This window comes from Genypterus blacodes, unplaced genomic scaffold, assembly GCF_046128005.1.
Source record: "Genypterus blacodes isolate CSIRO-AG114 ecotype Tasmania unplaced genomic scaffold, CSIRO-AGI_Gbla_v1 ptg000156l_1, whole genome shotgun sequence".
Taxonomy (NCBI): Eukaryota; Metazoa; Chordata; class Actinopteri; order Ophidiiformes; family Ophidiidae; genus Genypterus; species Genypterus blacodes.
The window spans coordinates 4,359,800-4,382,665 of NW_027466957.1; the positions used below are offsets into that span (position 1 = coordinate 4,359,800).

General features: G+C 45.0%; 1 protein-coding gene across 1 annotated transcript in view; it reads right to left on the bottom strand.

Moving 5' to 3' along the window:
* Positions 1-5,864: 5,864 nt before the first annotated feature.
* Positions 5,865-22,866, bottom strand: part of plxna2 (plexin A2) — a 146,334-nt gene continuing 129,332 nt past the window's right edge. Inside the window, exons 23-32 of the mRNA XM_076166804.1 lie at positions 22,263-22,329; positions 21,904-22,050; positions 21,025-21,184; positions 19,250-19,353; positions 14,553-14,652; positions 12,328-12,518; positions 12,069-12,238; positions 11,768-11,980; positions 11,373-11,523; positions 5,865-9,623 (exon numbers count right to left, since the gene is read on the bottom strand). Coding sequence (XP_076022919.1) covers positions 9,528-9,623; positions 11,373-11,523; positions 11,768-11,980; positions 12,069-12,238; positions 12,328-12,518; positions 14,553-14,652; positions 19,250-19,353; positions 21,025-21,184; positions 21,904-22,050; positions 22,263-22,329 — 1,399 coding nt within the window. The 3' untranslated portion in view covers positions 5,865-9,527. The remainder of the gene's footprint in view (positions 9,624-11,372; positions 11,524-11,767; positions 11,981-12,068; positions 12,239-12,327; positions 12,519-14,552; positions 14,653-19,249; positions 19,354-21,024; positions 21,185-21,903; positions 22,051-22,262; positions 22,330-22,866) is intronic.

Consider the following 22,866-nt stretch of genomic DNA (forward strand, 5'->3'; position numbering starts at 1 on the left):
CCAAGTTGTTCCCTCCCTGTCTCCTCCCACTTAAATTCATCAGTCCATCCTCTTGATCCCACACAGATGTTCCCCTTTAGTATTTGCCTCTGGAGGCAGCATACTCCTATTGTTCGGAAAAAAATCATGATCCCATGATCCCTGATGGCCCAGCCCAATGCACAAAACACGCACATGTGTAACTGCTGCATATACAGATGTGTAGGCAGCTCTGCGCGCACACATTCAGATACATAACAACCACAACCAGACAATATCACACAAACTAACAGAACGGGGTTGCAATACAACTGGGGAAAATCCCAACTCAAAACATGTGGACAACACACACATGCTCTCTCTCTCTCTCTCTCTCTCTCTCTCTCTCTCTCTCTCTCTCTCTCTCTCTCTCTCCCTTACTCTCCCTCCCTCCCTCCTTCTCTCTTTTCAAGGGCTTACTCTACAGGCCTGTAACTAGCCATAATTGGCTCTGATTGGCCAGTAGACATCTTGAAGTGATTTACGCTCAAGGTTGAGAGGCTTGTGAAGGTTGGGACTGCTTTGGGTCTTACAGATTCTCAATGATAAGCCTTGGAGCTTTAAAGCTACACGATTTTTGTTGAATGTACTATTGTGGATCTATGCATATTAATGTATAAAATACACAATATTGTGTTTGTAGAGAATGAGAATCAAGCATTAAGTTCATTCAAATAAACACATATGACTGCCGCATACATTTGTCCTGTCAATCCATTATAATAATAGTTATCTTAGAACTATAATTGCATCAACAGTGTGCAACAGCACAAAAAATAGAGGAGGAGGAAGAACAACAGCAGCAGAATATAACCATTCAGTATATTTGAGCATCATGTTCAGCAATATCCTCAGCATGTGTTATTCATTACTGTTATTCATATTATGCAAACTGTCATTGTTGCTATTGTGAATAAATACCATAGTATTGTCTCATCCATCAATTTAACTGGGTGTAACTTTCAGGACAGCACAAATAAGAGGGAGCATAGACAATGGAAAAATGTTGTCTGTATGATATCAGATCAGGACGTCTTAATACAATATCGGCATCCCCGGAGTGTTTGATAAACTGTGAGGCTTCTGGCAGGACATGAGGTAGATAAGATTCTCATTATTTCGATCTGTCAGCAGCATTTCATACAAGTCACACTGATGGCCGGATCAGTGATATTTCAAAGGAAGTGTTAACCTTGATAACCTTGGCATGTAGCATTTCTGCCTGATAGAGCTCAATATAAACACATAAACAAACATTCATATACACATGTACGGAACCTATCTATCTTATCTACCATCCAATATATAAAGATGAGAAAATATATATATCGTTAATGTAAAATGTTTCAGATTATTCAAATTTTTCAACATTGAAATTGATGTTTTTTGTTTGTTTAAAAGATGTAAGTATTTCACGAATTGACCACTAGAGGACAATGTAACACTACGTTTCTATGCATCCATGCCGGTCACAGAGGGAAGAGCTTTCTGAATGACTCAATCCTGATCTCTTGTGGTGAAATAAAAAAGGTGTAAAAAAAAAAGATCTATTTTTTTCATCTTTGTCTAATTTGTGCAAAACTCAAATGACTGATAACACAAACATGAACCCAACGACGCGGCACACATCCAGCAAGAGACAAACGACAGGCGAGGCCCAGTCGTGAGGAAATTAGATAAAAATGTTTTCTCTCACAGATTTGTGAGGGATGTAAAAAAAAAAGATGGTGAACAAAAGAAATGTGCCAGACAACATGCATCCTAGATGAAATAGCCTTTGAATTCAATAACCCATGAAAATGTCTGGGGTATTTTGGGTGTGTCGGCGATGAGAATACGGGTGTGTGTGGTGTGTGTGTGTACAGTATACTGAGGTGTGCTTGTGTGCATGCGTGATTTGAAGCAGGGAGCTCTACACCTCTGCCCCTGTCATTCTCTGAAGTGTTGCTCTGGGCTCAACTGGAGATGCTCAGGTCCTCCGCATCAAATATTCATTCAAAAGAAACTCCTGAGCCTTAAATAATTCTCAAAGAAGTGTGCCAAATGCGAGCCTTTGCTATCCTGGGCACGTTCCCTACCCGGACAATGGATTCAAGGAAACACAAGAAGGGAAGCAGAAAGGAGGAGGGTGGCAGAAGGGGGGGGGGGGGGGGCGGACGCAGAGAGAGAGAGAGAGAGAGAGAGAGAGAGAGAGAGTGTGTGATCTATTGGCTGTGCTCATAACAGATGGCTTGGTTTCAAAAGTGTCAAGTGTGAAAGTACAGTGTGCAACCGACCATGTTTACAGACAAAAGACTATGGTTAAAAAAAGAAGCCAGTGTTGTATAAACCTAAACATTTTTGCTTTGTTATGACAAATGAAAACCAGAATTGGTGCAAAAACATCTGGAAATGGTTTGTGTTTGTTTTCTCCATTTTCTACTCAAGGAACGGTGGTCTAGGTCTTGATTTGGAGGTCAACATCTAGAGGGGACACAAATCCAATCTGAACCTGTCAGTGTGTGAGATAACCTGATCACCTGAGCTCATCTGATCTGACCCAGGGCTCATCAGAGCTTTTATTCCAACCGCAAATACACCAGGCCCAGTTGATCTCACACTCATTAGCCCTCCATATCCAAGACCCTGACTAAATGAAACTGTCCCCTTTGGTGAGTGTGTGGCAGGTGGTGTGTCGGCTTGGCCCCCGCCCCAGATCTCCGTCCTGGCTCTGCGACGCTGATAAGAGCTCAGCGTGGAGAATCAGACAGCGATGCTCTGGCCTTTCAAAGCGAACAGGAGAAAATGAGCCATGAAGGAAATCGGAGGTGATTATCTTTATTATCAGCTGAGGGAGTAACCGTGGAAACGACGACCTGTGGGGGAAGAGAGATGCTCAAGCTGTTCCAGCAGCCTGCGGATTGGCCTGTACAAGCTCCAGTGGTAATTAACATCTGCATATGCAAATTTGGGTCCAACTAGGGAAATTTGGCAGGCGTTTCTCACCTGCGCCCTGTGCCTGACAACATCATGGTAGTTGAGTTTGCGTCCCTGTGTGTGACACACACACACACACAATAAGAATATGTGGGCTCTTCATAACCCAGTGGTGTATTTTAATGTCCCTGTATGTCTGCATGGCTAAAAGATAACTTTTTTTGGAGGCACAGTTGGCGTGGACCGCTCACACACACACACACACACACACACACACACACACACACACACACACACACACACACACACACGCACACACACGCACACACACGCACACACACACACACACACACACACACACACACACACACACACACAGAGACAAGCACCTTTTTGTTTTTTGCTGTGCAGAGCTAAAAATCGAAGCGGCCACACAACAGGAGGCTGTCAGCAGGCCTGCTGAGAGAGTCTCATTACCATCTCAGGGAGCAAGAAGGAGTCGCGTCCAGAGCGAGACACTGATCATCAGCATCATCTGCTGATAGAAGCAGCCAAGGTGCAGAGAGGAAAGAGAGTTTCTCTGCACCTTAAGTCTGTGGAATGAAGGAGGCATCACACAGGGTCAGATTACTGTTGTCCTTGGTTCTTTGGCTCGCTAGAAACTTTGCTTAAGTTTCTCACAACACTGCCACCTTATGGTTACGATGAATATAACAGCAAATGGACCTGCTAGGACCAACAATCTGCATATAGGTGTTGGGGATAACAATATTAGGGTTTTGAGGGGACTTTGTTTAAAAGTACCATTTGGTCACATGTGTATGGCAGGAAAATGCTGAGCAAAATTTGAGCTCCACCCCGCAAGTCAAGACCTGAAAGAGCACATGAAGAGAGTCCTCAGAGCGGAACAGATTTTCTGTGTGGTTGAGGACACAATTGTGAGAGCAATCATCATTTTGAGGACACATGAAGTGTCTCTGCCGTGCCAGCAGCACAGCTTTGATTGCTCATAATTGTCAAGGTTGCACTCTCGGCATTAGCAGTTTCAGTTCTTCACGTCCAAACTGAACATAAATCAGAACAAAAATATTGTGGGTTAAACTTTAAATTCCCTCTAGATTCTTGATGAAGCATCATTTAGGTGCTTCTTAATTTTCTTCAGGCATAACTTTGACCCCTAACATCTGGATTGAGGCAGGTGTGTTCCTCTCTGATGATGCCAAGCTATCAACACCTATGCACTTTGTCTGCCCTGCACAATACGCGCTGTCTTTGTGAACTCTTATGTGTGCACAGTGTTTTTCAAGCATCCTACCATGTGTGTCATGAGTGGGTGTGCGTCTGCCTGTGAGGGCAACGCACGCCGCTGAATGAGCCCCTGACCTGTGAGTTATGCAGAGCGCACACAGACGTGGCCGGTGTGTGGTGCCTTGGGGTTATAATGAGAGACAGAGAGAGAGAGAGAGAGAGAGAGAGAGAGAGAGAGAGAGAGAGAGAGAGAGATGGAGGCTCACAGACGAGTCAGGCTTCAGAGCATGCAAAGAATGACAGATCCAGCAGCAGGAAGTCAGACTATAAATAGATCCTGTACTGAGAATCTGGATTCCCATTCGCTCACAATCTCTCACAGTCCAACCTCCATCACCACCTGCACCTCGTCCACCATGTGCTCCTTAGCCGTAATGCGTCTTCTTATGCCCTCTCTGTCAAAAGTGGTTGCTCACTTACCTTCCTTGTTATGCACCTTCTCCTCCTCCCTCACTTCTCCACGGTTTGATTCCGGTGATCTGCTGAGCTCGACCTCTGCTTCTCTTCTCCATAAAAGATCAGGTTCATCATCTTTTTTTTAATTGATGAAGAAAGGATTCACCAAACCCCTTCGGGATAATAGAAGTAGTTCTAGCCTCACGCCACTGTGCTCATTCAAAATGATGATGATGATGATGATGATGATTGGGTCAGGATCAAACCTGGATGGCATCCAACAAGGTATCACAGATTATTTAATTGTAAAATTAATAAACCACTTCGTAGAGAAATGGGGCCTGAAAATCACCCGTGGCATCCTCCTTTGCCAACTCACATTAATTATTTCAGAATTATCCTTGTAATCCAGGCTGAATCCTAACCAGAACGAATGAGATGTCAGCTTTATGCAACTTCTTGTAAAGGCATTACAGGGCATTAAATCCCATGTGGGCTTGAATTGGTCTCAGCCGTACAGGATTAGAGGCAGCAGGGATTAGGCCTCCCCTGGAGCAGGGGTGGCCCAAGGACTCAAAATATAGAATACATATTGCACAATGCACTTATTACAAGACAGGGTTGAGTAGTAGCACGTTTTCCACGGAGAGCCTTTTCACTCATGACCTCTCCTTAGCTTCTGTATAAGGTGGAGCTGGTCAGCAGCGGTGGAAGAGTTTGTTGTGTGTGTATGTATGTTAAGTATCCTGTAGAACAGCCTGTTATGGATGTCACAGCTTACACACCAGCAGTTTAGCAGTTAACTTCAGATCATTAGGTGAAACTCATTAAATAACAAAACGCACAATATATACATGGCGATGGCATTCCGGTCCAGCTAAACACGCTTTGGCCCTATGCCATTCTTATTAACCTAAAGTGAATGCGGCCCCCCCACGGTGTTGTAGAGAAGGTGAGGCCATCCTGAGTTAATAGACTGCATGAAGACAAATGACCACAATTCCCCATGTGAGAGTCACAGGTTAGTCTGTTTGCCTCCAGCCACAAGGTGAGTTTGAAGAAATGCAGAACTTAAACCAGCGCTACAAAGGATGGCAGCCATACGATCAATATATTGTGCTACTTAGTGGTATTAAACGTAATGATTGCCTCTTTTTATTGACTTGTGTCACTCAGTTTTTCCTGAACTAGTAAGAAACAGACAGGAGTACAAATTTCAGCTCTATGCAATTTTTAACCAGCAAAGTTTATTTATATATAACAACAGTACAAAGTGAATCCTTGGCTTGCAAAATAGGTGTGCTTCATATTTACAATAGGTACACAATAATATATTATCATAACAAAACCAAAGCAAATAAAAAAAAAACAAGAGAACAACCTTTTTAAATACTTTAAATTTCTTACAATTTTCACAACACTTTTATAAAACAACAAGAACAGACAGCCATTATTATTATTATTATCGTCGTCTTCGTCATCATCATCATCATCATCATCGTCAGTAATTACTATTTTACAGAACTCCAGTGTCTACAAAGGGTTTGCTTACAATGTTTTTTTTTTTTTAAATGGAAGGTTATTTACTTTATACTTGGTGATATTTTGAGAGTAATTGGTTGAGCTGGATTCAATCCCTGTGTCTAACGCCGTATAGCCAACAAAGAATGCAAAGCAAGTATTGGTTTCATACAGAGATGACAGGTGCGGTCGAGCCACAGCGCCACCTGTTGGGCAAACACGTTACGCTGAGAGCAACAAAGTGCACAAAGCATCTTTACTTAGCGATCAGAAATTAAGTCACATTGATGGTCACCTATCCAATATCTCAGATAACTGGCAGTCAAATGGGATTCCGCGCTGCAGAAAGAGTAAACAAAGTGTCCTCATTTCAGTTGAAACTGAATGAAACTTACCAGGGATAAGTGCACAGCATAAATACAAGCTGTTATTTTTGTAACAAAAAGATATTTCACAAAAAAAAAAAAAAAAAGGTGCACTTCGCTATGATTTAAGACTTGGGACAAAAGGCTTTCAAAGGAAATCGCAGTTGGACTAATGATGAAATGGATCAATATAGAACAGGCAGGCCTAAAGCGCGGACAAATATGCATGCAAAAAACACAACACAAAGGAAACGTCCTGATTCAAATGATTTGAGTGGAAAATCAAAGCCACTCTCAACCAATTTGTGTCCTGCTGACTGCATTCATCACACACTTTCTGAATACAGGGTTGCTCATCTAAGAGGTGGAAGGACTCATAAACACGCATTTCATCCCTTGCTAAAGGAAAAGGCATTTAGGTTCTGATAAAATGACAAACAGCATTACTCCAGACAAGCAATGTGAGGTATGAGGAAGATACAATTCTATTCACTGCAACTGGGAAGACGCCTTTATCGAAAAGGAAGAAATGTTGTTTTGTGTATGTGCACCGCTGTGTACCTACAGATGTTTTACGGAGGAGACCGAATAAAGCCGGGAAACTAAGGAGGGCCTTCATCTCGGCCAGCCGCTCTCACCTCCGCCCCTGCTGGCTGGACACAGCAACAGCTCGTCAATCATCAACGCGTCCTACACTTTCGCATTGCCCGTAAGCGTGATGTTTTTTGAATTTTTCTCCATTCTTTCCATCTCGCGATCACACCGTGCACACAACTGGCTCAGATCAAAGAGAAGCTTCAAAGCCAGAGCGGGAGACGAGAGCTAAAGGGGCTCCTCTCTTCAAACAGTTCAGACAAGCAGAGTGCTGAGTGAAACGATGTCTGCCCGAGCCCGGCCGAACCCTCCTCACCTCTGCTTTTATACTTTATCGCACTAAACCAGTTTCCCAGCAGGAGCACTCGGGCCAGGCATCGCCGGGCACCAAAGCATTGAAATGACTGTGCCAGAGTGGAGGACTAATACAGATAAGAAGCAGGTGGGTATCTAAGGCCACAGAGAAAAGAAGCACCTTTTACCCAGTAATGGTGTTTATCATGCTGCCAACACACACAATTAAAATACACTGTACAAACCTTTAATAATACCTATTTTCAAGTACTCGAAGTAAATAACAAGTAAACGCAAGATCTTTGAAGAAAAATCAAATCACCAACCCAGAGCCGAGGAATCTACAGTTTGCAGTCATCCAGCTAAGAAAGGTTGGAAGATTTGTTTACATCAGCCTTTCAGCTTGGGACTGTTGAGAAGAGCTGTGTTTCCCTCGGGGCTCTGCTTTAGTGTCGTACCTTTTTCGCTCTCGCCGTTCCAGTTATGTCACGTCTTGACCTTGATGGGCTCTCCGCTCCGGTTGGAGGGCTTTTTGCTCCCTCAGTAAAGCATAAACCGACTTTGACACATTAAGTGAAGGATTTTTTTGATCTTTTTTTTTTTCTTTTTGGGGCACTTGGGTCAAACCAGAGACCCGCACAGGCTTCTTACAGCCTGTGCGAAGACGTTGGTGGCGGTTGGTTAAAATAACCCCCATCAGCCGACGTCGCAATTTTGGCCAACATGCCGACGGTGTGAAACATTGGCACTTGATAAAAAATCAAAGATGCACCCTTGGAACACTTCTGATGTGTGACAGCGTGCATGCAAACACGCGGATGGAGTTTCCCGGGACGTACCGCGATTGTTGAGAGTTTTCCACCACGGCCACCAGGTTAATAGGTGTTAGGCCTAGGTTTCCTCTTCCAAGCAGCTGCGTGTGTGAGCGTTGACGGACACAGTGTGTGATTTGGTAACGGTGAAATGTTTGAAGACAACTGGACAACCTGGGACCAGGATGCACGTTGTTCCCTTGACTACGCAGCAACTGCAAATAGCTCCAGTTCAACCGAAGCCCCGTTAACTTTGCGAAACTCAAAGAGACAAACACAAACAAACGACAAAAAAACACATTTGTACATTCACATATACTGATTGGCAAGTATCAATCGGTACACACAGATGATCAAACCGCTGAAGAAAGTCTTAGACACCAGAGTTTAGACTCCATCTCTGTCATCCTCAGTTTAGGTGCAAGCATGCTGGCTGAGCTGTGACCGTCACGAGCACAGTTCCTTTGATGCTCAGATGAAGTGTCTTGGATTCCTTGTACACTTCTGATTGCAGAGCAGAGCAGGAGCTTTTGTCCCGAGTCACGCGAGGCTTCAGTCTGTGACCCCGTGGCCCCGTCACAAGGGAGCGAAGGAGCGAGGAGAGCGGGACGAGGGCCCCGCCTGTTCGACCGCCACACGAACTCCACACGTGGTGCAATACTTTATACAACGGCGTTTAGGGGATCCTTGGGTGGATGTTTGAAACTGCAACTGATAATATTCAAATGTACATGTACAAAAATAAAAATCTGAGGAATCTGAACGCAAACTCAGCAGCAATATTTCAGCTGTCAAACATGAGAGCCGCTCCTTTCCCGCCTCTCTTTCTGTCTCTGTTTCTCACTCAGATGGGAGTATCTGACTGAGTAGAAAATAAATCTTCTTCTGTCTTCCACTCACTCTCACACACACACACATATATATATATATACACACACACGCACACACACACAATTTCCTGCCCAAATGAGAGAACACATCCCTTGAAAAGGACAAAAAGAGAAAAAACACAAGCCATGTTGCAGCCTTGGTTGCCGATGTTCCTTCCTTATGCCACCACGAGCACCGACAGGGCCTCTGTCCAAGTCTGTGGGCCCGTAGGTGCTGCTGGCATGGGCGGATGTTGTAGAAATTACAAACTAAAGCAGCTGTGTGTCTGTCTGACTGTGGATACAGAGGTCCCAGGTGTGGTTTGTGGTTGTAGTTCCCACAGTGAGAGGTAATTAATACAGGCCCATTGGGTGGTCCTGTAGAGAATGTCCCCCACCCCCCCTCCCTCTCTGTCTCTCTGTAGGGCTCACACTCAGCTCTCCAGGGACATGGCAGAGATGAGTTGCTCCACCTTGTAGGCCAATCGCTGCTTCCTCGCCTGTTCGTCCTGCTCCAGAGCTGACGTGATCTGTACACAACACAAGTGGGATCAAATACAGATTCCATCCATACAACCTGATCAGAAACCACAGCTAATGATCTAGGGTTAAGGAATTGTTTTAATGCGTGGTAAAAATGCACAAAAGGCAGCGATATGTGTAAATTAGCCTCCAGTTTTGTCTTCTGAGCCCCGTTCTGTAAATTTGGCATTTGTCAAGTTGAGTTCAAAGGGAACTCAGACTCGTTTCTTTGTTCCCCCATCTTGTGTCTGATCTGTCAGACCGATTCCATGTCAACGCTCAAGCAACACACGACTCAGATTCATCTGAATATCAAACGTGAAGAAATAATATCAAGTAAGAGCAAAATGTGCTAAAAATACACAGACATTGAAATGTAAAATTTTAGATTAAATTCCTGTTAAAAGTCAAAAGTCTGTTGTTTATCAGAAAAATATCCCTCTGATCTCTGTTTGATGTGTGTTGCATGCCAACTTTAGTCATTTTGATCTTAAAAGCCTTCATCTGCTTCTCTCCAGTCCTTTCCGTGAGTTTGACCTTATAAAAGGTGCGCTGCTATAACTCTACAACCTCTCCCACCTCACAGTCAAAGTCGAGTGATTTTGGACCATTTCAGAAAATGTCAGCAACATTTTAATTCCCTTTTTTTGCTTGGTGCGGCAAAGCTCCGTTTGTCCCGTTGCAGACTGCAGCTACTATCTGCCCGCCCACCATCTTCAACTCATCTGCTAAGTGCTCTTAGATGCTGGCAGCTACAGGCGGAGCGCTTCCACCTCCTCCGCCTCCGCCGCCTCCTTCTCTGCCTCATCAGCCAGATAGGAGTCTATTATTAATCCGTAGCGCTGCATGTAGGTGCACGCTCCCACTACTGACTCCCAAATTCATTTAAGTAGTCGACTGCTCTGGCCCGGGTAGCGGAACACGAAAACCCTTTGTGGAAGGCTGAATGGGAACCGTTAAGGACTCTTACGCGTAACACTCTTGCAAGAGGCAGATAGGAGGGAGTGTGTACAAGCTTTGAGTGTGTGTGTACGAAATAAGGGGGACAATATTTGTGTTTGCTTACATCTGTATGTATGTGTGTATATGATAGCTACACCTACAGAAGGTATGAAACTGTTTTAGTTGAGTGAGAATGGCGGAGATGCTTGGTAATGAGCAAAAGGAAAGGGAAAGAGGAAGAACAAGAGAGAGAAAGAGAGAGAGGGGAGAAAGAGAGAGACTGTGGTCCAACATAAAGGTCATCCTAATGTTTCCCAGAGGAGGGGCTGACATTAGAAGCAGAATGTCTCCATAAATGCTCTCTTCCCGTTCTACCGCCCTCTTATTTTCATGCTTCCTATGATCTGACAGTGTGTTAGTGTGTGCATGTGTGCGTCCACTGTGTGTTGCCTGTGATTCGGCTCACAAGAGCTCTAACACAACAGAAAGTCGACTCTAACATCGCTCAGGGGAGAGGACGGAGCGGCACACTGAGAGCTTGTAGACATTCACTTTCTAGTCCGCAGATCAGACATGCTGCCTTGTTAAACTCAACTCTCACCAGACCTCTGGGATTAAGGGAAGTCTTCTAAAGACACCGAGGTGGCCTCAGTGACCTTTACCACTTATGAATAGTCTGGGAATTTCAAATGACCTCACTGCATATACAAAAGGTTTGAATTAAAAATATTGACCCTAGGATATATTAGAACCTCTTTGAACTATACTCAGTGTGTGTGTGTGTGTGTGTGTGTGCACAGGTATGTACCACTGACCTCCTCACTGTACTTGTTGATATAAGAGTAAATCTCATTGAGGGCGCTGAGCATGTTGAACTCTGAGGAGTGGAGCCTGGCCTGTTCTGCTAAATAGGCATTCATGTCCTGGTCGCTAATGGCTGGCAGTCGGTTGATGTCAGCGTAGTACCTGAAAACACAGAAAGGGGGCAGCACTTAGCATCACAGACACAATAAGATAAGAGGCTTTAGTCTTTGCACATTTCCATCTGTAATATCACTTAACTACAAAAGGCTTTGAATGAGAGACCTGGGCAGGATAAAATGGAATTATAAATCAATTTTCTGAAAGATCCAAGCCGGTATTATAAGAAAAATAATTAAATAAACAAGGAGATTGAAATGCTGTGCAAAGCAACGGCGGTTACTCTTACCTCTCTACCCAGCTCTTATAATTGGGGATATCTTTAGCATAGAGTAGCTTATTGGACGGGGAGTCTTTTCCCAGGCGATGCTCTGAAGTGGAGCAAGAATCCATGAAGGTCTGAGCAACCACGGAGAGACAGGCGTCCGTAATGCTGCTCTTATGGATGTCAAACACAAACTGGGGGTTTTTGATCACGTTCACCCAGAAGCGCAGTGGAAGGCTGGAAAATAAAGCAGAAAATGAATGAATGAATGAATAAAGCAACTTGGGTGTTATTGTTATTGTTGTGTCTTTAAAACGTTCCTTACCAGTTGCTTTTCCACGTGTGACGCACATCCGTGTCGTGAATGCCATGTTTGTCTGCCTGCTCATCCAGGAAGTCAAACATGTATTTGATAGCCAAGGGAAGAGTGCTCCCTCTGTGAACTGTGCTGAACAATGTCTCAAACAGATCATCCACAAATTTTTGTAGTGTACCCTGGAGGAAGAAGAAGAGGAGATGTGAATAAACAAATGTTCTGTAGAACTCTACGGGACAGAATAATAACAATAGGTCATTGTAGTTACCTTGGTTGCTAGCAGCCTGGTCAGGTAGATCTCAGAGACCATCTTGCTCCCACGGTCTCCTTCCTTCTGGTCTCCGTGTTCGTGGTTCTTCACCAGGTGCCAGACCTTCACGCCGCTTTCTAGGTCAGGGGTGATCATGGGGGCACGGGAGCGGAGGCTGTCTGGACTTCCAGTGTAACGGAATGACGAGTCTGCCCAAGGAAGGAGACCAGCGGTTATCAGTAAATCTAAAATGTTTCCCTTAGGTGCAGCATCATAAAAAAAACACACTTATACAAAGCACACACACACACACACACACGGGCCATCTCTCATTTCCATCTCTACATTATAACTCATTACAAAGCTGAGCCCTCTGTGCTCTGGGCCTGTGAAGGAAATTGCATCGCTGGATAATTTCATAGAACAGCAAAGTAATGAAGGCGGAAGGGAAACACATGGTGGTCCCCCCTGAGAGCAGGAATCCTGGAAGACATACAAATGGGTGAAAAGAGGAGCCTGGCTTGGAACACCGGAGCTTTCCTTCACCGGGGCCTTCAACTTGCTTACCCTTCCTGTGTCAGTCCATCAACAGATCCCTTAACTGTTGAGCACTGACGCCATCCCCCTGCATCCATACATTCTGCTTCTTGCCATTCTCATGTTTCACCCTCCCCGCTCTTCCCTCAGATGGGAACAACGCTGCTTTAGTCTGTTTAATTAGTAGCCTCCCTCGGGATTCTGGATCTGAGGATCTTTGCTCGCTTGGCTTCAAAGTCTAATCGGAATCCAGTCACTGGTTTCTATTGCTCCGCTACGCTCTCTACTTCATCCTACCTGCAACCGAGTGCAACCCCGCACTTCCTTCTTCCTCTGCAGTGCTCAGACAGTAGAACACAGCCAGGCGACAAGGGAGTGTGTCTGGGCTGATTTTAAGCAAAAGGGGTGCCGGCAGTGTAAATTGAGTCAAGATGCTAAGCGCTGAATGTTAAATTGATATGAATCCATCAGCGTGTGTCTGTTTGCAGCTGTGCCTGCTGTGCCAGCCCGTGATTGATGTGGGACTGGATAATGTCGGCAGAGCTTCTTGTCTATGCTACACACAACCAGCCCTGCTGCCCAAGCACCCATAATCAAGAGAATCCAAGAGTGCATCGGCGACCATTCAATGTGCTTTCATGGATATGATCAACTATTCAGCAAGATCTTTGTTATAGAACAGATGAAAATGTGCCTTAAGACTATAAAGGCTCTTATTCCATTTTAATCTATCAGAGGGCAATGGACAAATTAAGATTCTGAATCTTAAGTGGGAGTTTTATCTAGAATCTGCTGCACTGCATTGGAGTTTTCATCATTTATACACCATCCATCATCTTCCAGTCTCTTCACATCCTTTATAGTGTTTTGTTTTTGACAGGGATTAATGACTGAAAGAGCTCTGTCATGTTCACCTTAAATCATCATTATAGGTTTTGCTATGAATTTCCCTCCACGTTATGAAACAATATGTACACACCAAAGTCTTTTTTAACCACAAGCAAGTAAATGGTTGCAGGGATTTAGACACTATTAGCTCAATATCTGCTTCTAGGCAGCCTGGAGGCAGCGTTCACTCCCATCCCCGATCTTGAAAATTCTCCCTTCTACTTTTTCTGTTTGTGTGAAGTATCATTCACGGCGAATAATTAGCAATCACAAGTTGTGGGGTGCTGCGGTGTGTCTGGCACTGGACCAGATTTGGCACCCTGCTGAACAAACCGCAGGTACCGCTAAAGTGTGTGGGCACGGCCACGTACGTATATGCAACTATCAGCCCATTGTGTCAACGCACAAAGACGTCTTCATTCAAATACTGCAGCTTGGAAAGTAAGAAGATTTCTCCCAGCATCCCTTTACCCTCCTCCTCCTCCTCTTCCTCCTGGGCCTGAACTGTAAAGCAAACTGCAGCACACACAGATAGAGCGAGAAAGACTACAAAACAAAGCCTCTGCAGTGAAAAAAAAAGAGCACCAAACAGAGCAGGCCATTGCTTTGGGGAGTGTGGATTTGGCTTTGTTCGTGTATGAAACTATGTCCAATATAAAAACATTTTGATGTGTCTGTGCAGAGCCTGAACTCTGGCGGCAATGAGATCACACATTTGCAGTCAAAATCAATTACAACTTTCGGAGCCATAATATCATATTCTACTAAAGATTCGGGCCGCAACAGAGAGGAAAGCTTTGTTTGGTGTAACGACTCACCGTATCTGCTGATGGAGGTGCGTGATATGCTGGCAGAGGGAGGGATGTTGTACGATGAGGTCTGTTTGGGCACCAAAGCCACCACGCAGCGGTCTGACACCTGCGTGAAAAGACAGAAAACCAGAACATGATGCCATATCCACGCCCGCACATAAGCCGTATGCAGATGAGGTTGAGCTCTGAAGGGATCTAAGCCATTCAGTGTCAGTCCAGGTAGCAGGAACTCTTACAGTCACATTTAATCAGACAGAACAGACACACCTTTAATTCCTGCCAGCCATTTTTTATTCTTTATGAATAAAAGAAATAAACTGAGTGACTGAATTTAGCTATTGTTAAATAATGATAACGTTGCCATTCGATAAAAGTCACACTATTTCTAACAAAACACCAAAAATTATAGCATTTAGGAAAAACACAAAAGACAAACATGCGCTTCTTATCTGCCAAAGCCAAAAACAGCCAGGAGCATGTTGGCTGGCATTTGCAGCCGACCCTAAGGAGGGATTTCTGTTCTGCTGCAGACTCGCAGAACAAAAACTGAAGGGCATCCGGTGCAGAAATGAAGAAAAGGCGAATGCCAGGTTTTAAAAGGAAGACTTAAAAACTACGTGTGGAAACATTGCTTCTTTTCAAAGGTATAGCAGCAATGGGCTCCTTTCCCTCATTTGCAAGAGAAGAACAAAGCTGCTGGGTTTGTGATAAGAGTTTCACAGATTCCCTCCTTGTTCTTGAGAACTAGCAGTACATCATGTCATCCTCTTCCTCATCCCTCTATCACGTGGTCTATACCGGCTATCCTGGAGAGACTCCTGAAAAATAGGAGTGATCTCTATAGGAGTCTATCTAACGCCTCTTAGGGGGAAATGAAAAACGTTCTCCTGACGCCCCCCCTGTAACCCAGTAACAGCCCATCACTGGCCTCTTTGACCTCTCTCTTCCTCTCCCTTAACTCCACTCACCTCCCTCTCATTTGTCTCCCTTTCCCCAAAAGCTAATTTCTCCAGTCTCCCCACCTTGACGCTGCACCGACCAGCTAATAAACTAACAGCTCAGATGTTTGTTAAGATTTCACTGCTATTCCTGTGATACATTTCCTCTGGGGAGCATGAAACAGCTTATTTGCCCTCCTTCCCTCTTTTGCTTCTCTCCATCTCTCTCTCTCTCTCTCTCTCTCTCTCTCGCTCTCTGATTTTTATGGCTAACAGAGAGAGGTTACGGCAGAAGATGGGCCCTTGTGATAGAGTAAATGATTGAAGTCGTGCAGATTCCCCCCTCAGGGATAATCCAGTATGGGGTTGATAGCAGGCAGGTGTGATAAGGGCTGTGGGTCCTGCCTGTGATAAGACCTTCCATTAGACAGTCCAGACCGCAGAGCGTGGTCACCTCTATCGTTCTTTTCCTCAAGCCTCCCTGTAAAATCTGCACCTCTGGTCCTGGCCTGTCAGCCTTTGGTCCTCCACCTGCCCTGGACTCACAACCTGACGCATGTCACACACACACACTAAGCCTATGTGCTTGGAACACATCCTGTCCCAGTGTCCCCCTCGCTTCACAAATACAGTGAAGGATTCATGGTTCATTACCCGTTTTTTCAGAGTTCTTAACATGATGACATCATGTGAGCACAGCATTGACATATTTTGAAATTCTATGTGCTCTACTCTGCTGAGATTAAATTGATTTATTCTGGCCATTCCGCCGAACAAAAATCTTAATAGTGTGGTCCATGAGGGGATTTTGTTCATGTTTGCAGTGGGACTAGTGAGCCAAAACAACCACAGCTTTAGATTAATGGTAAGAAATCTATGCAGTTGTATCCATTCTGTCTGAGGCTGTTGAAAATAGCCCAAAATGCCCCAAGAGCAGCCTTCTTGGTTGGCAAGGTGGGTAACAAGATCTAGCTGGCAGGCTCCCCTGGTGAGGTCATCACTGTCTGTTCTCCCTGTTCCTTCACCGCAGAGAGGACAAACTGAGGTCACCAGGCAGAGGGGTAGGGAAGTTTCCCGACTAACTTTACTTTGCATTTTGAGGCAGTCTGAGCCAGACAGAGAGAGGGAGCAGTTCGCCCTTTACTGTCAGGTATCTGGCCGTTAGGAGTTATATTCAAGACAAAACACACACTACCCCAATGTGTCCCTAACAAGTGTATGAGGCAAAACAAATATTAATATGCTGGCAAAGCCAAGGTCTACCTGTAATAAATCATCACTTTGTCAAACATCATCAATCTAATTACTCACACTGTACCCTGGTGAATACAGCGTGGGTTTGTTTGCAATATGAATCATCATAAAAAACCTGAGCAGCCTGACAATTTCAGGATAATGGCCTGATTGTTAGACCTGCTCCATCTCCAACCATACTTAAATCTGTAAGATGTCTGATACACGTGGCTACGGCAGCTTATGGAATCCTGTTGCTGTTTGGCAGCGGGAAGGTTAGCTCCATCACGCTTCAAAACAACACAAGTGAGGATGGTGGGGAACGGGATTGTTGGAAGGAAAGACAGACAAGAGACAGAAAAGGTCAGATGATAAACCCCCTTTGACAAAGAGAAGATGAAGGAACAAAGAGAAATCCAAATCTGCAATCAGATAAACACTCTCCTAATTCCTAAATCTACACGTTCCTGTTTGCCTGTCTATGATGGACCTTGTAGACCTTAGGTGTGCATACCCATACACAGTACAGTGTGCATGCCAATACACAGTACAGTGTGCATACCCATACACAGTACAGTGTGCACATTTGGTTGGATGTCTCACTGACAGTCAGCAGTCTAAAAATAGAGCATCTTGTTTGCGAGGCAGGTGAAGTATGAAGCATTGGGGTTTGTTTTATTAACTCCCCTGTCCCAAAAAGCTAACATGTTGTATTTGGATACTTAAGTCGCTTTAAAACGTGTGCATTGATATCTCTTACTTTGCCGAAGCAGCGTGGAGTACTGTAGGTGTGCTTTTCCATAACCAGGCTATGTAAACTGTTATTTCCCCTGTGGACTCGATAAAGAACCACAGGGGTTTCTCGGGTGGCTGTGAGCAGTATAAATGTGAATACCTATCCTGTCTGGTGTCTCTGTTTGTTATATGGAAGAATTAGCGAAGCCTCAAGGTGGTGCTCAGTCTCACTCTGCATATTTCAGACCCTCTGCCATCTTTCTTTGTCGCCTGACACCATTTTTTCCAAGCTTTTCTCTCACTCTGGGGCCTAATGATCTGTGCTCCCTCGTCGTGACGGGCTGCCAGATGCGCTCACGCAGCTGCCAGGGCGATGGCGCTGTGTGTGACGTGTGCTGAGACACACTCGCGCCACGGCTGTTGCCAGCTCATCAAAACAGTTAGGATGCACTGGTGATTATGCTGTTCCATCCCGGTCTCATCCCTCCCACCACATCCTGCTCTCCTCTTACACACTCCCCCCTCGCTCTGTCTCTTCCCGACATTGCCTTGTGGCCACCTGCTGTCTTCTCTGATGTTGATGTTTTATGTTCAGCACAGGCTCACTTAGATCCATGATCGATAGCGGGTCCTCAGATTTGCTATTGAAGGAGCAAATGCGAGAAATGGCCACACCTATGTTGTTATGTGCCCTGTAGCATCTTCCTTGGCTATTACCAAAACGGAGGAGCCTGTCACATGTGGAAACAACACACTGCAGCATCTCATCAAGGATTAATGTGCTACAGAGACCACAGGAGAAGAAGAAGGGAAAAGGACCAAAGCACATTGTCTGTCAGTGGGTGATGAGGATCAGGGCTTAAGTCAGGAAAGGTAGTGTGACAAGGGGGAGAAGAATTGATGGACTGAAAAGAAACCCGGAAAGGACCAAGTTCTATTGTGAAGGACTTCTATGTTTGTGAAAGAAGGCTTAAAATGGAACCCTGACTCCAACATTCTGAGTTAAACACAAGCCATAACAAGAACTAAGCCACGTTCTTAATCAGGTAGTAGCACAGACTATGTCCTTGGTCAGCTGCTCTCCCTTTAGTTGATTAATGAGTGCTGGCTGACCTGTGCACTGAGTATGATTCTGTTTCTCACTTCATTCTTGTTTATTGCCCTTGCTGGCTAATTTTCTTGCTCACATCCAAGGTTCCCGTCGGTCTCCTCCATTCAAAATGTCTCCATTGTTAAAAATACCACCATAAAATAGTAAAAGATTCCGGTTGTTCTCTTTTCCTTTGCTCGCAACTTAATTACAGTTAAATGTTGGGCAACAGGTGAGCCCACAAGCCCTAAAATTGTACAGTCTGAATTCAGGCTATGCATCTGAGGAGACAGAAGCCGGCAATCACAGTGGGACTAATTGCTGTCGGTGTCAGAGTCAACAGGGAGAGGGTGAGATTGACGCAAATAACAGCCCTGTGCCGTCCTCCTGACTGCAGCAGCTCCATCTCTACAGGGGGGGGAGGAAGAAGTGTCGGCCGAGGTGCTGAGAGTTCATCCCTTGCGACACCTCTACAGTAATTGTCCTCCGTTCAGCGGGAGTCACTTGGATCACAGGAATGGACATGCAAATGAGGAACTGAAAATTGGCTGCCGACGAGTCAGGAGCAGGAAGCATCAAAGTCTGGCAGGGTTTGTGTTACATTTCCATTCTAAAAGCCACGGCAGGAAATTGAAGGGAGAGTGGCCACACTGGGTGAAGAGTTAATTGAGAAAAAACATTATGCTTTAGGCTTTAGATGTATTTACCTGGTAGTGCATGAGTGTGTTTAGTCGCTTCCAGTCATTTTCTATTTTGGTGGTGATGTCTTCATCCTGCAACACCACGCGAGCCATTCGCCCCTGGCGCCACTCTGAGGACACACACACACACACACGCCGCATTAGAACAGACACTGCAGTTTTGGCTTCAGTGGAAAGACAGTCACATGTTATGCTATACATGCTGCCACTGTGGGACAAAATGTTGAGGACACAGTTTAGTTTACAGTCTTTGCACTTACTCTAAACAGATGCATGTGTTTGTGTTTGTACCAGATTAGTTCCTATGTGAAATGTTATCCTTCACATTAATGTATATCAAGACTATGATTTGGAAAAAGGCATACATCCTAATCTCTGCAATGCCTTCTGGACCATTTAACGCTGAAATGTGAAACATGGTAGAATAAACATGACTTTCATTGACACACTCTTGACATGCACTTTCCGTGACACCCAAAGAGAGCTCTCCACACACATTATCCAAATGAGAAGATATCAACAGGCTGAGTTAGGGCTCAGCACTCCAAGTCCTCAGCATGCATGCCTCTCTCGCAAAGACTGGGACTGACAAGCATCTTAATCAAACATTACACACGAACAATTTCCAGATGTATATGTGGGCAGGGTTGCACGATTTAATTGGTACTTGTGCCAGTGGAAATGGTATTCTATTAGCATACGCAGCAGTAGTTCTGTCGGGGTCAGAATGAAGAGGTGGATAGTGGAGCAGACAGGGTGTAGAAAGCACATGATGAAGAAAGAAAGAAGGAGAGCAGGGGCAAACAGGTTGAGGGCACTAGCTGACGGCTTGTTGTGGGATAATGAAATGACAATCAGGGTGCTGATGAGGAAGTGGACGGCCATTGTGGCTCCCATGCTGGGAGTGATCATTGATTTTCTCCTCTGGTGAGTGGATTTTATTACTTTGTGCCTCTGCCAGGCGACACCATGATGTTCCTGGCACAACATCCACCCACAACCGATGGACCAACACCCAGGTCTGCAGACAGCACATAAATCCATACACACACACACCAACGTAGTGCCCAAGTCCAGGACAGAAGAACCCATGCCTACACAGGCACCCCGTTGTTTCAAGGCAACAAATAAAGGGTGAGAAATGGTGAAGAGAAAAGAAGAAGAGACAAAGATGGTCACAGAGCCACAGCAGTGAGTGACAGGCAAACTGATTTGCAGCGAGCAGAGGGGTGCTTTTGTTCTCCTTGCCCAAGTAAAGTAAGGGGGGGGGGGGCGAGGGGGCCTGGACAAAGGGTGGGGAGGTGTGGACAGGCGGGGATGGAAGTGGCAGACTGCGTGGGAGTGGAGCCTGGCGTGAGGCTGGCGAGTCCGTCTGTCAGCCCTTACCTGGGTCAGCCAGACAGACACGTCACAGATGCAAAGAAAACAAAAAAAACACGTACGCACACAGACACATGCACGCTCCCTTTTTCTCAATCTACTGTTTCTCACTGGCATTACCAGGCAGCGAAATCAGCCAGACGGCGAGATGTGCCGCACACTGTCAGTCAGTTTGATAGAAGGCCTGGCAGCAGCACACTGAGGCTGCCTGGCTTGGCTGCTTGAACACAGCTTTTATCACACTAATGCACTGATAATCTGTACACATGGCTAGCTTTTCTCTCACTGATACATTAATCTGTGGGTGTGAAGGACTTTACACCTGCCAAGTGCATCTGTGAGTGTCTGGATTGTGTGTGTTTGTGTGCATACACATGGGGGTATGAGTGTGTTTGTCATACCGAGGTCCATGTCGACAGCACGGGGACGCTGAGAATAGGGCATGTTCTTGTAAACAGCATCTAGGATCTTCTCCTTCACCTGGGTGATGGTGTCACAGTTCAACACTTTGACTGGAATCTCTGGACTATTTTCATTGTCTGGATTCACACAGTTCAGGATCTGCAATGTACAGATGGGAGGAGAGAGAATAGGAGAGGGAGAAATCAGAGAGGGGAAGGTAGGGGCAGAGGAAGAGGTTAGAGGTGCTCTGTTACTGTCTGGTTCTGGGTCCAGCTTGAAGCTTCGCCCTCATTAGATTCTCCTTGGAGCATGGCAGGAGCTTTGAGAAACCATTTCCTCTCTTGCTGGCATCCTGAAATCTAATTTCACACCTTCGGCGGGACACCAATTTCCAGCTCTGCTGGGGTATTAGCACGTAATGAGCCAAATTTCCAGTCAGAGCAATCAGAGCATTGTCATGTCACATGCTGGCTGTTTGGAGTGCTTGTGTGTGTGTGTGTGTGTGTGTGTGTATATATGTGGATTTTTTGATGTATTCCTATCTCCACAGAAAATCAACCTGATGTTGGACCAACACTCAAGCCTGTGGGATCATTAGTACATTTGCTTCCTAGATGGGAAGGAAGAAACTCTTCTCCACAGGCACTGGTAAATTATCTAAAAACGTTTTTTCAGAATATTCTCATAAAATGCACAAATTGTTGAGAAACGTGACATTCTGTTATTACGGATTAAAAATACAACATGACAGCAAAAACCCAGACACAGAATGAAAGTTTGTGTGTTAGACCAGAGCACATACGCGTGTTTTGTCTGTGTGTTTGTGTGTGTTGTTGGCCTCTGCGATGTCTTTGTGTGTCTGTTGAAGTGTGACGTACCAGGGTTTTGTACTCGATCTGCTGGCGGATAAGCTTGTCTTCACTCAGAGAGTAGCGTGCCTCTCCAGTGATGGCGTCAATGGGCCCCTTCTCCATCTGCTGCTTGATGGCGCAGTACAGCATGAACAGAGGCTCTCCGGCACACTCCTGACAACACACACACACGCACAAATCCACACATGTGAGAACATAAAGGCACTAAAAAAAATACTAGAAAAAAAACTAAACTACTAAAAAAAATGTTCCATATACCTCACACATTACAGATATATTTTAGATACACACTTTAAAATGATGGGTGTTCTTTTGAATAGAAGTTGAATAGAAGTTGAATAGAAGTTGTAGTTTGGTAGACTAACCTTTAGGAATTTGTGAAGAAGGAAAGCAAACCAGTTTGTAAGCATCTTCTCTGCAACTGATTCCGTTCTGAAATGACATTAAAAACCAGAAAGAACATGAAGCACTATTCCCAATACTTTACAAAACACAAATATTGCATAATTCATAATGTTACGCAAGACTTCATTGAGATTATACGGGCCGCACTGCAGAGGCATGCTGGAGTTGGTTTTGGCACAACGCTGCTTACAATATTGTGGTCACAGTGAGTGAACAGAACAGAACAGAACAGAGCAGAGAGAGGGCATGTGTGTGTGTGTGTGTGTGTGTGTGTGTGTGTGTGTGTGTGTGTGTGTGTGTGTGTGTGTGTATGTATTCACGTGTGGTTGAACACAGCAGGACATTAGCAGCTGTGACAAGCCTCAGCTGTTGAGAGAGACGAGTGCTGTCACAGCCAGGTAACGCCTGATCACAGCCAAAGCGATCTCCCATTTCCTCTCTTCCTCTCTTCCTCCATCTCTTCCTCCTCTCCCATCCCAGTTATTAGTTAGTTGGTGATACAGCTTGTTGCTGGGCTTGATTGAGCATGAAAACCTAAAAGTACGCAATGACCCCTGGACAATT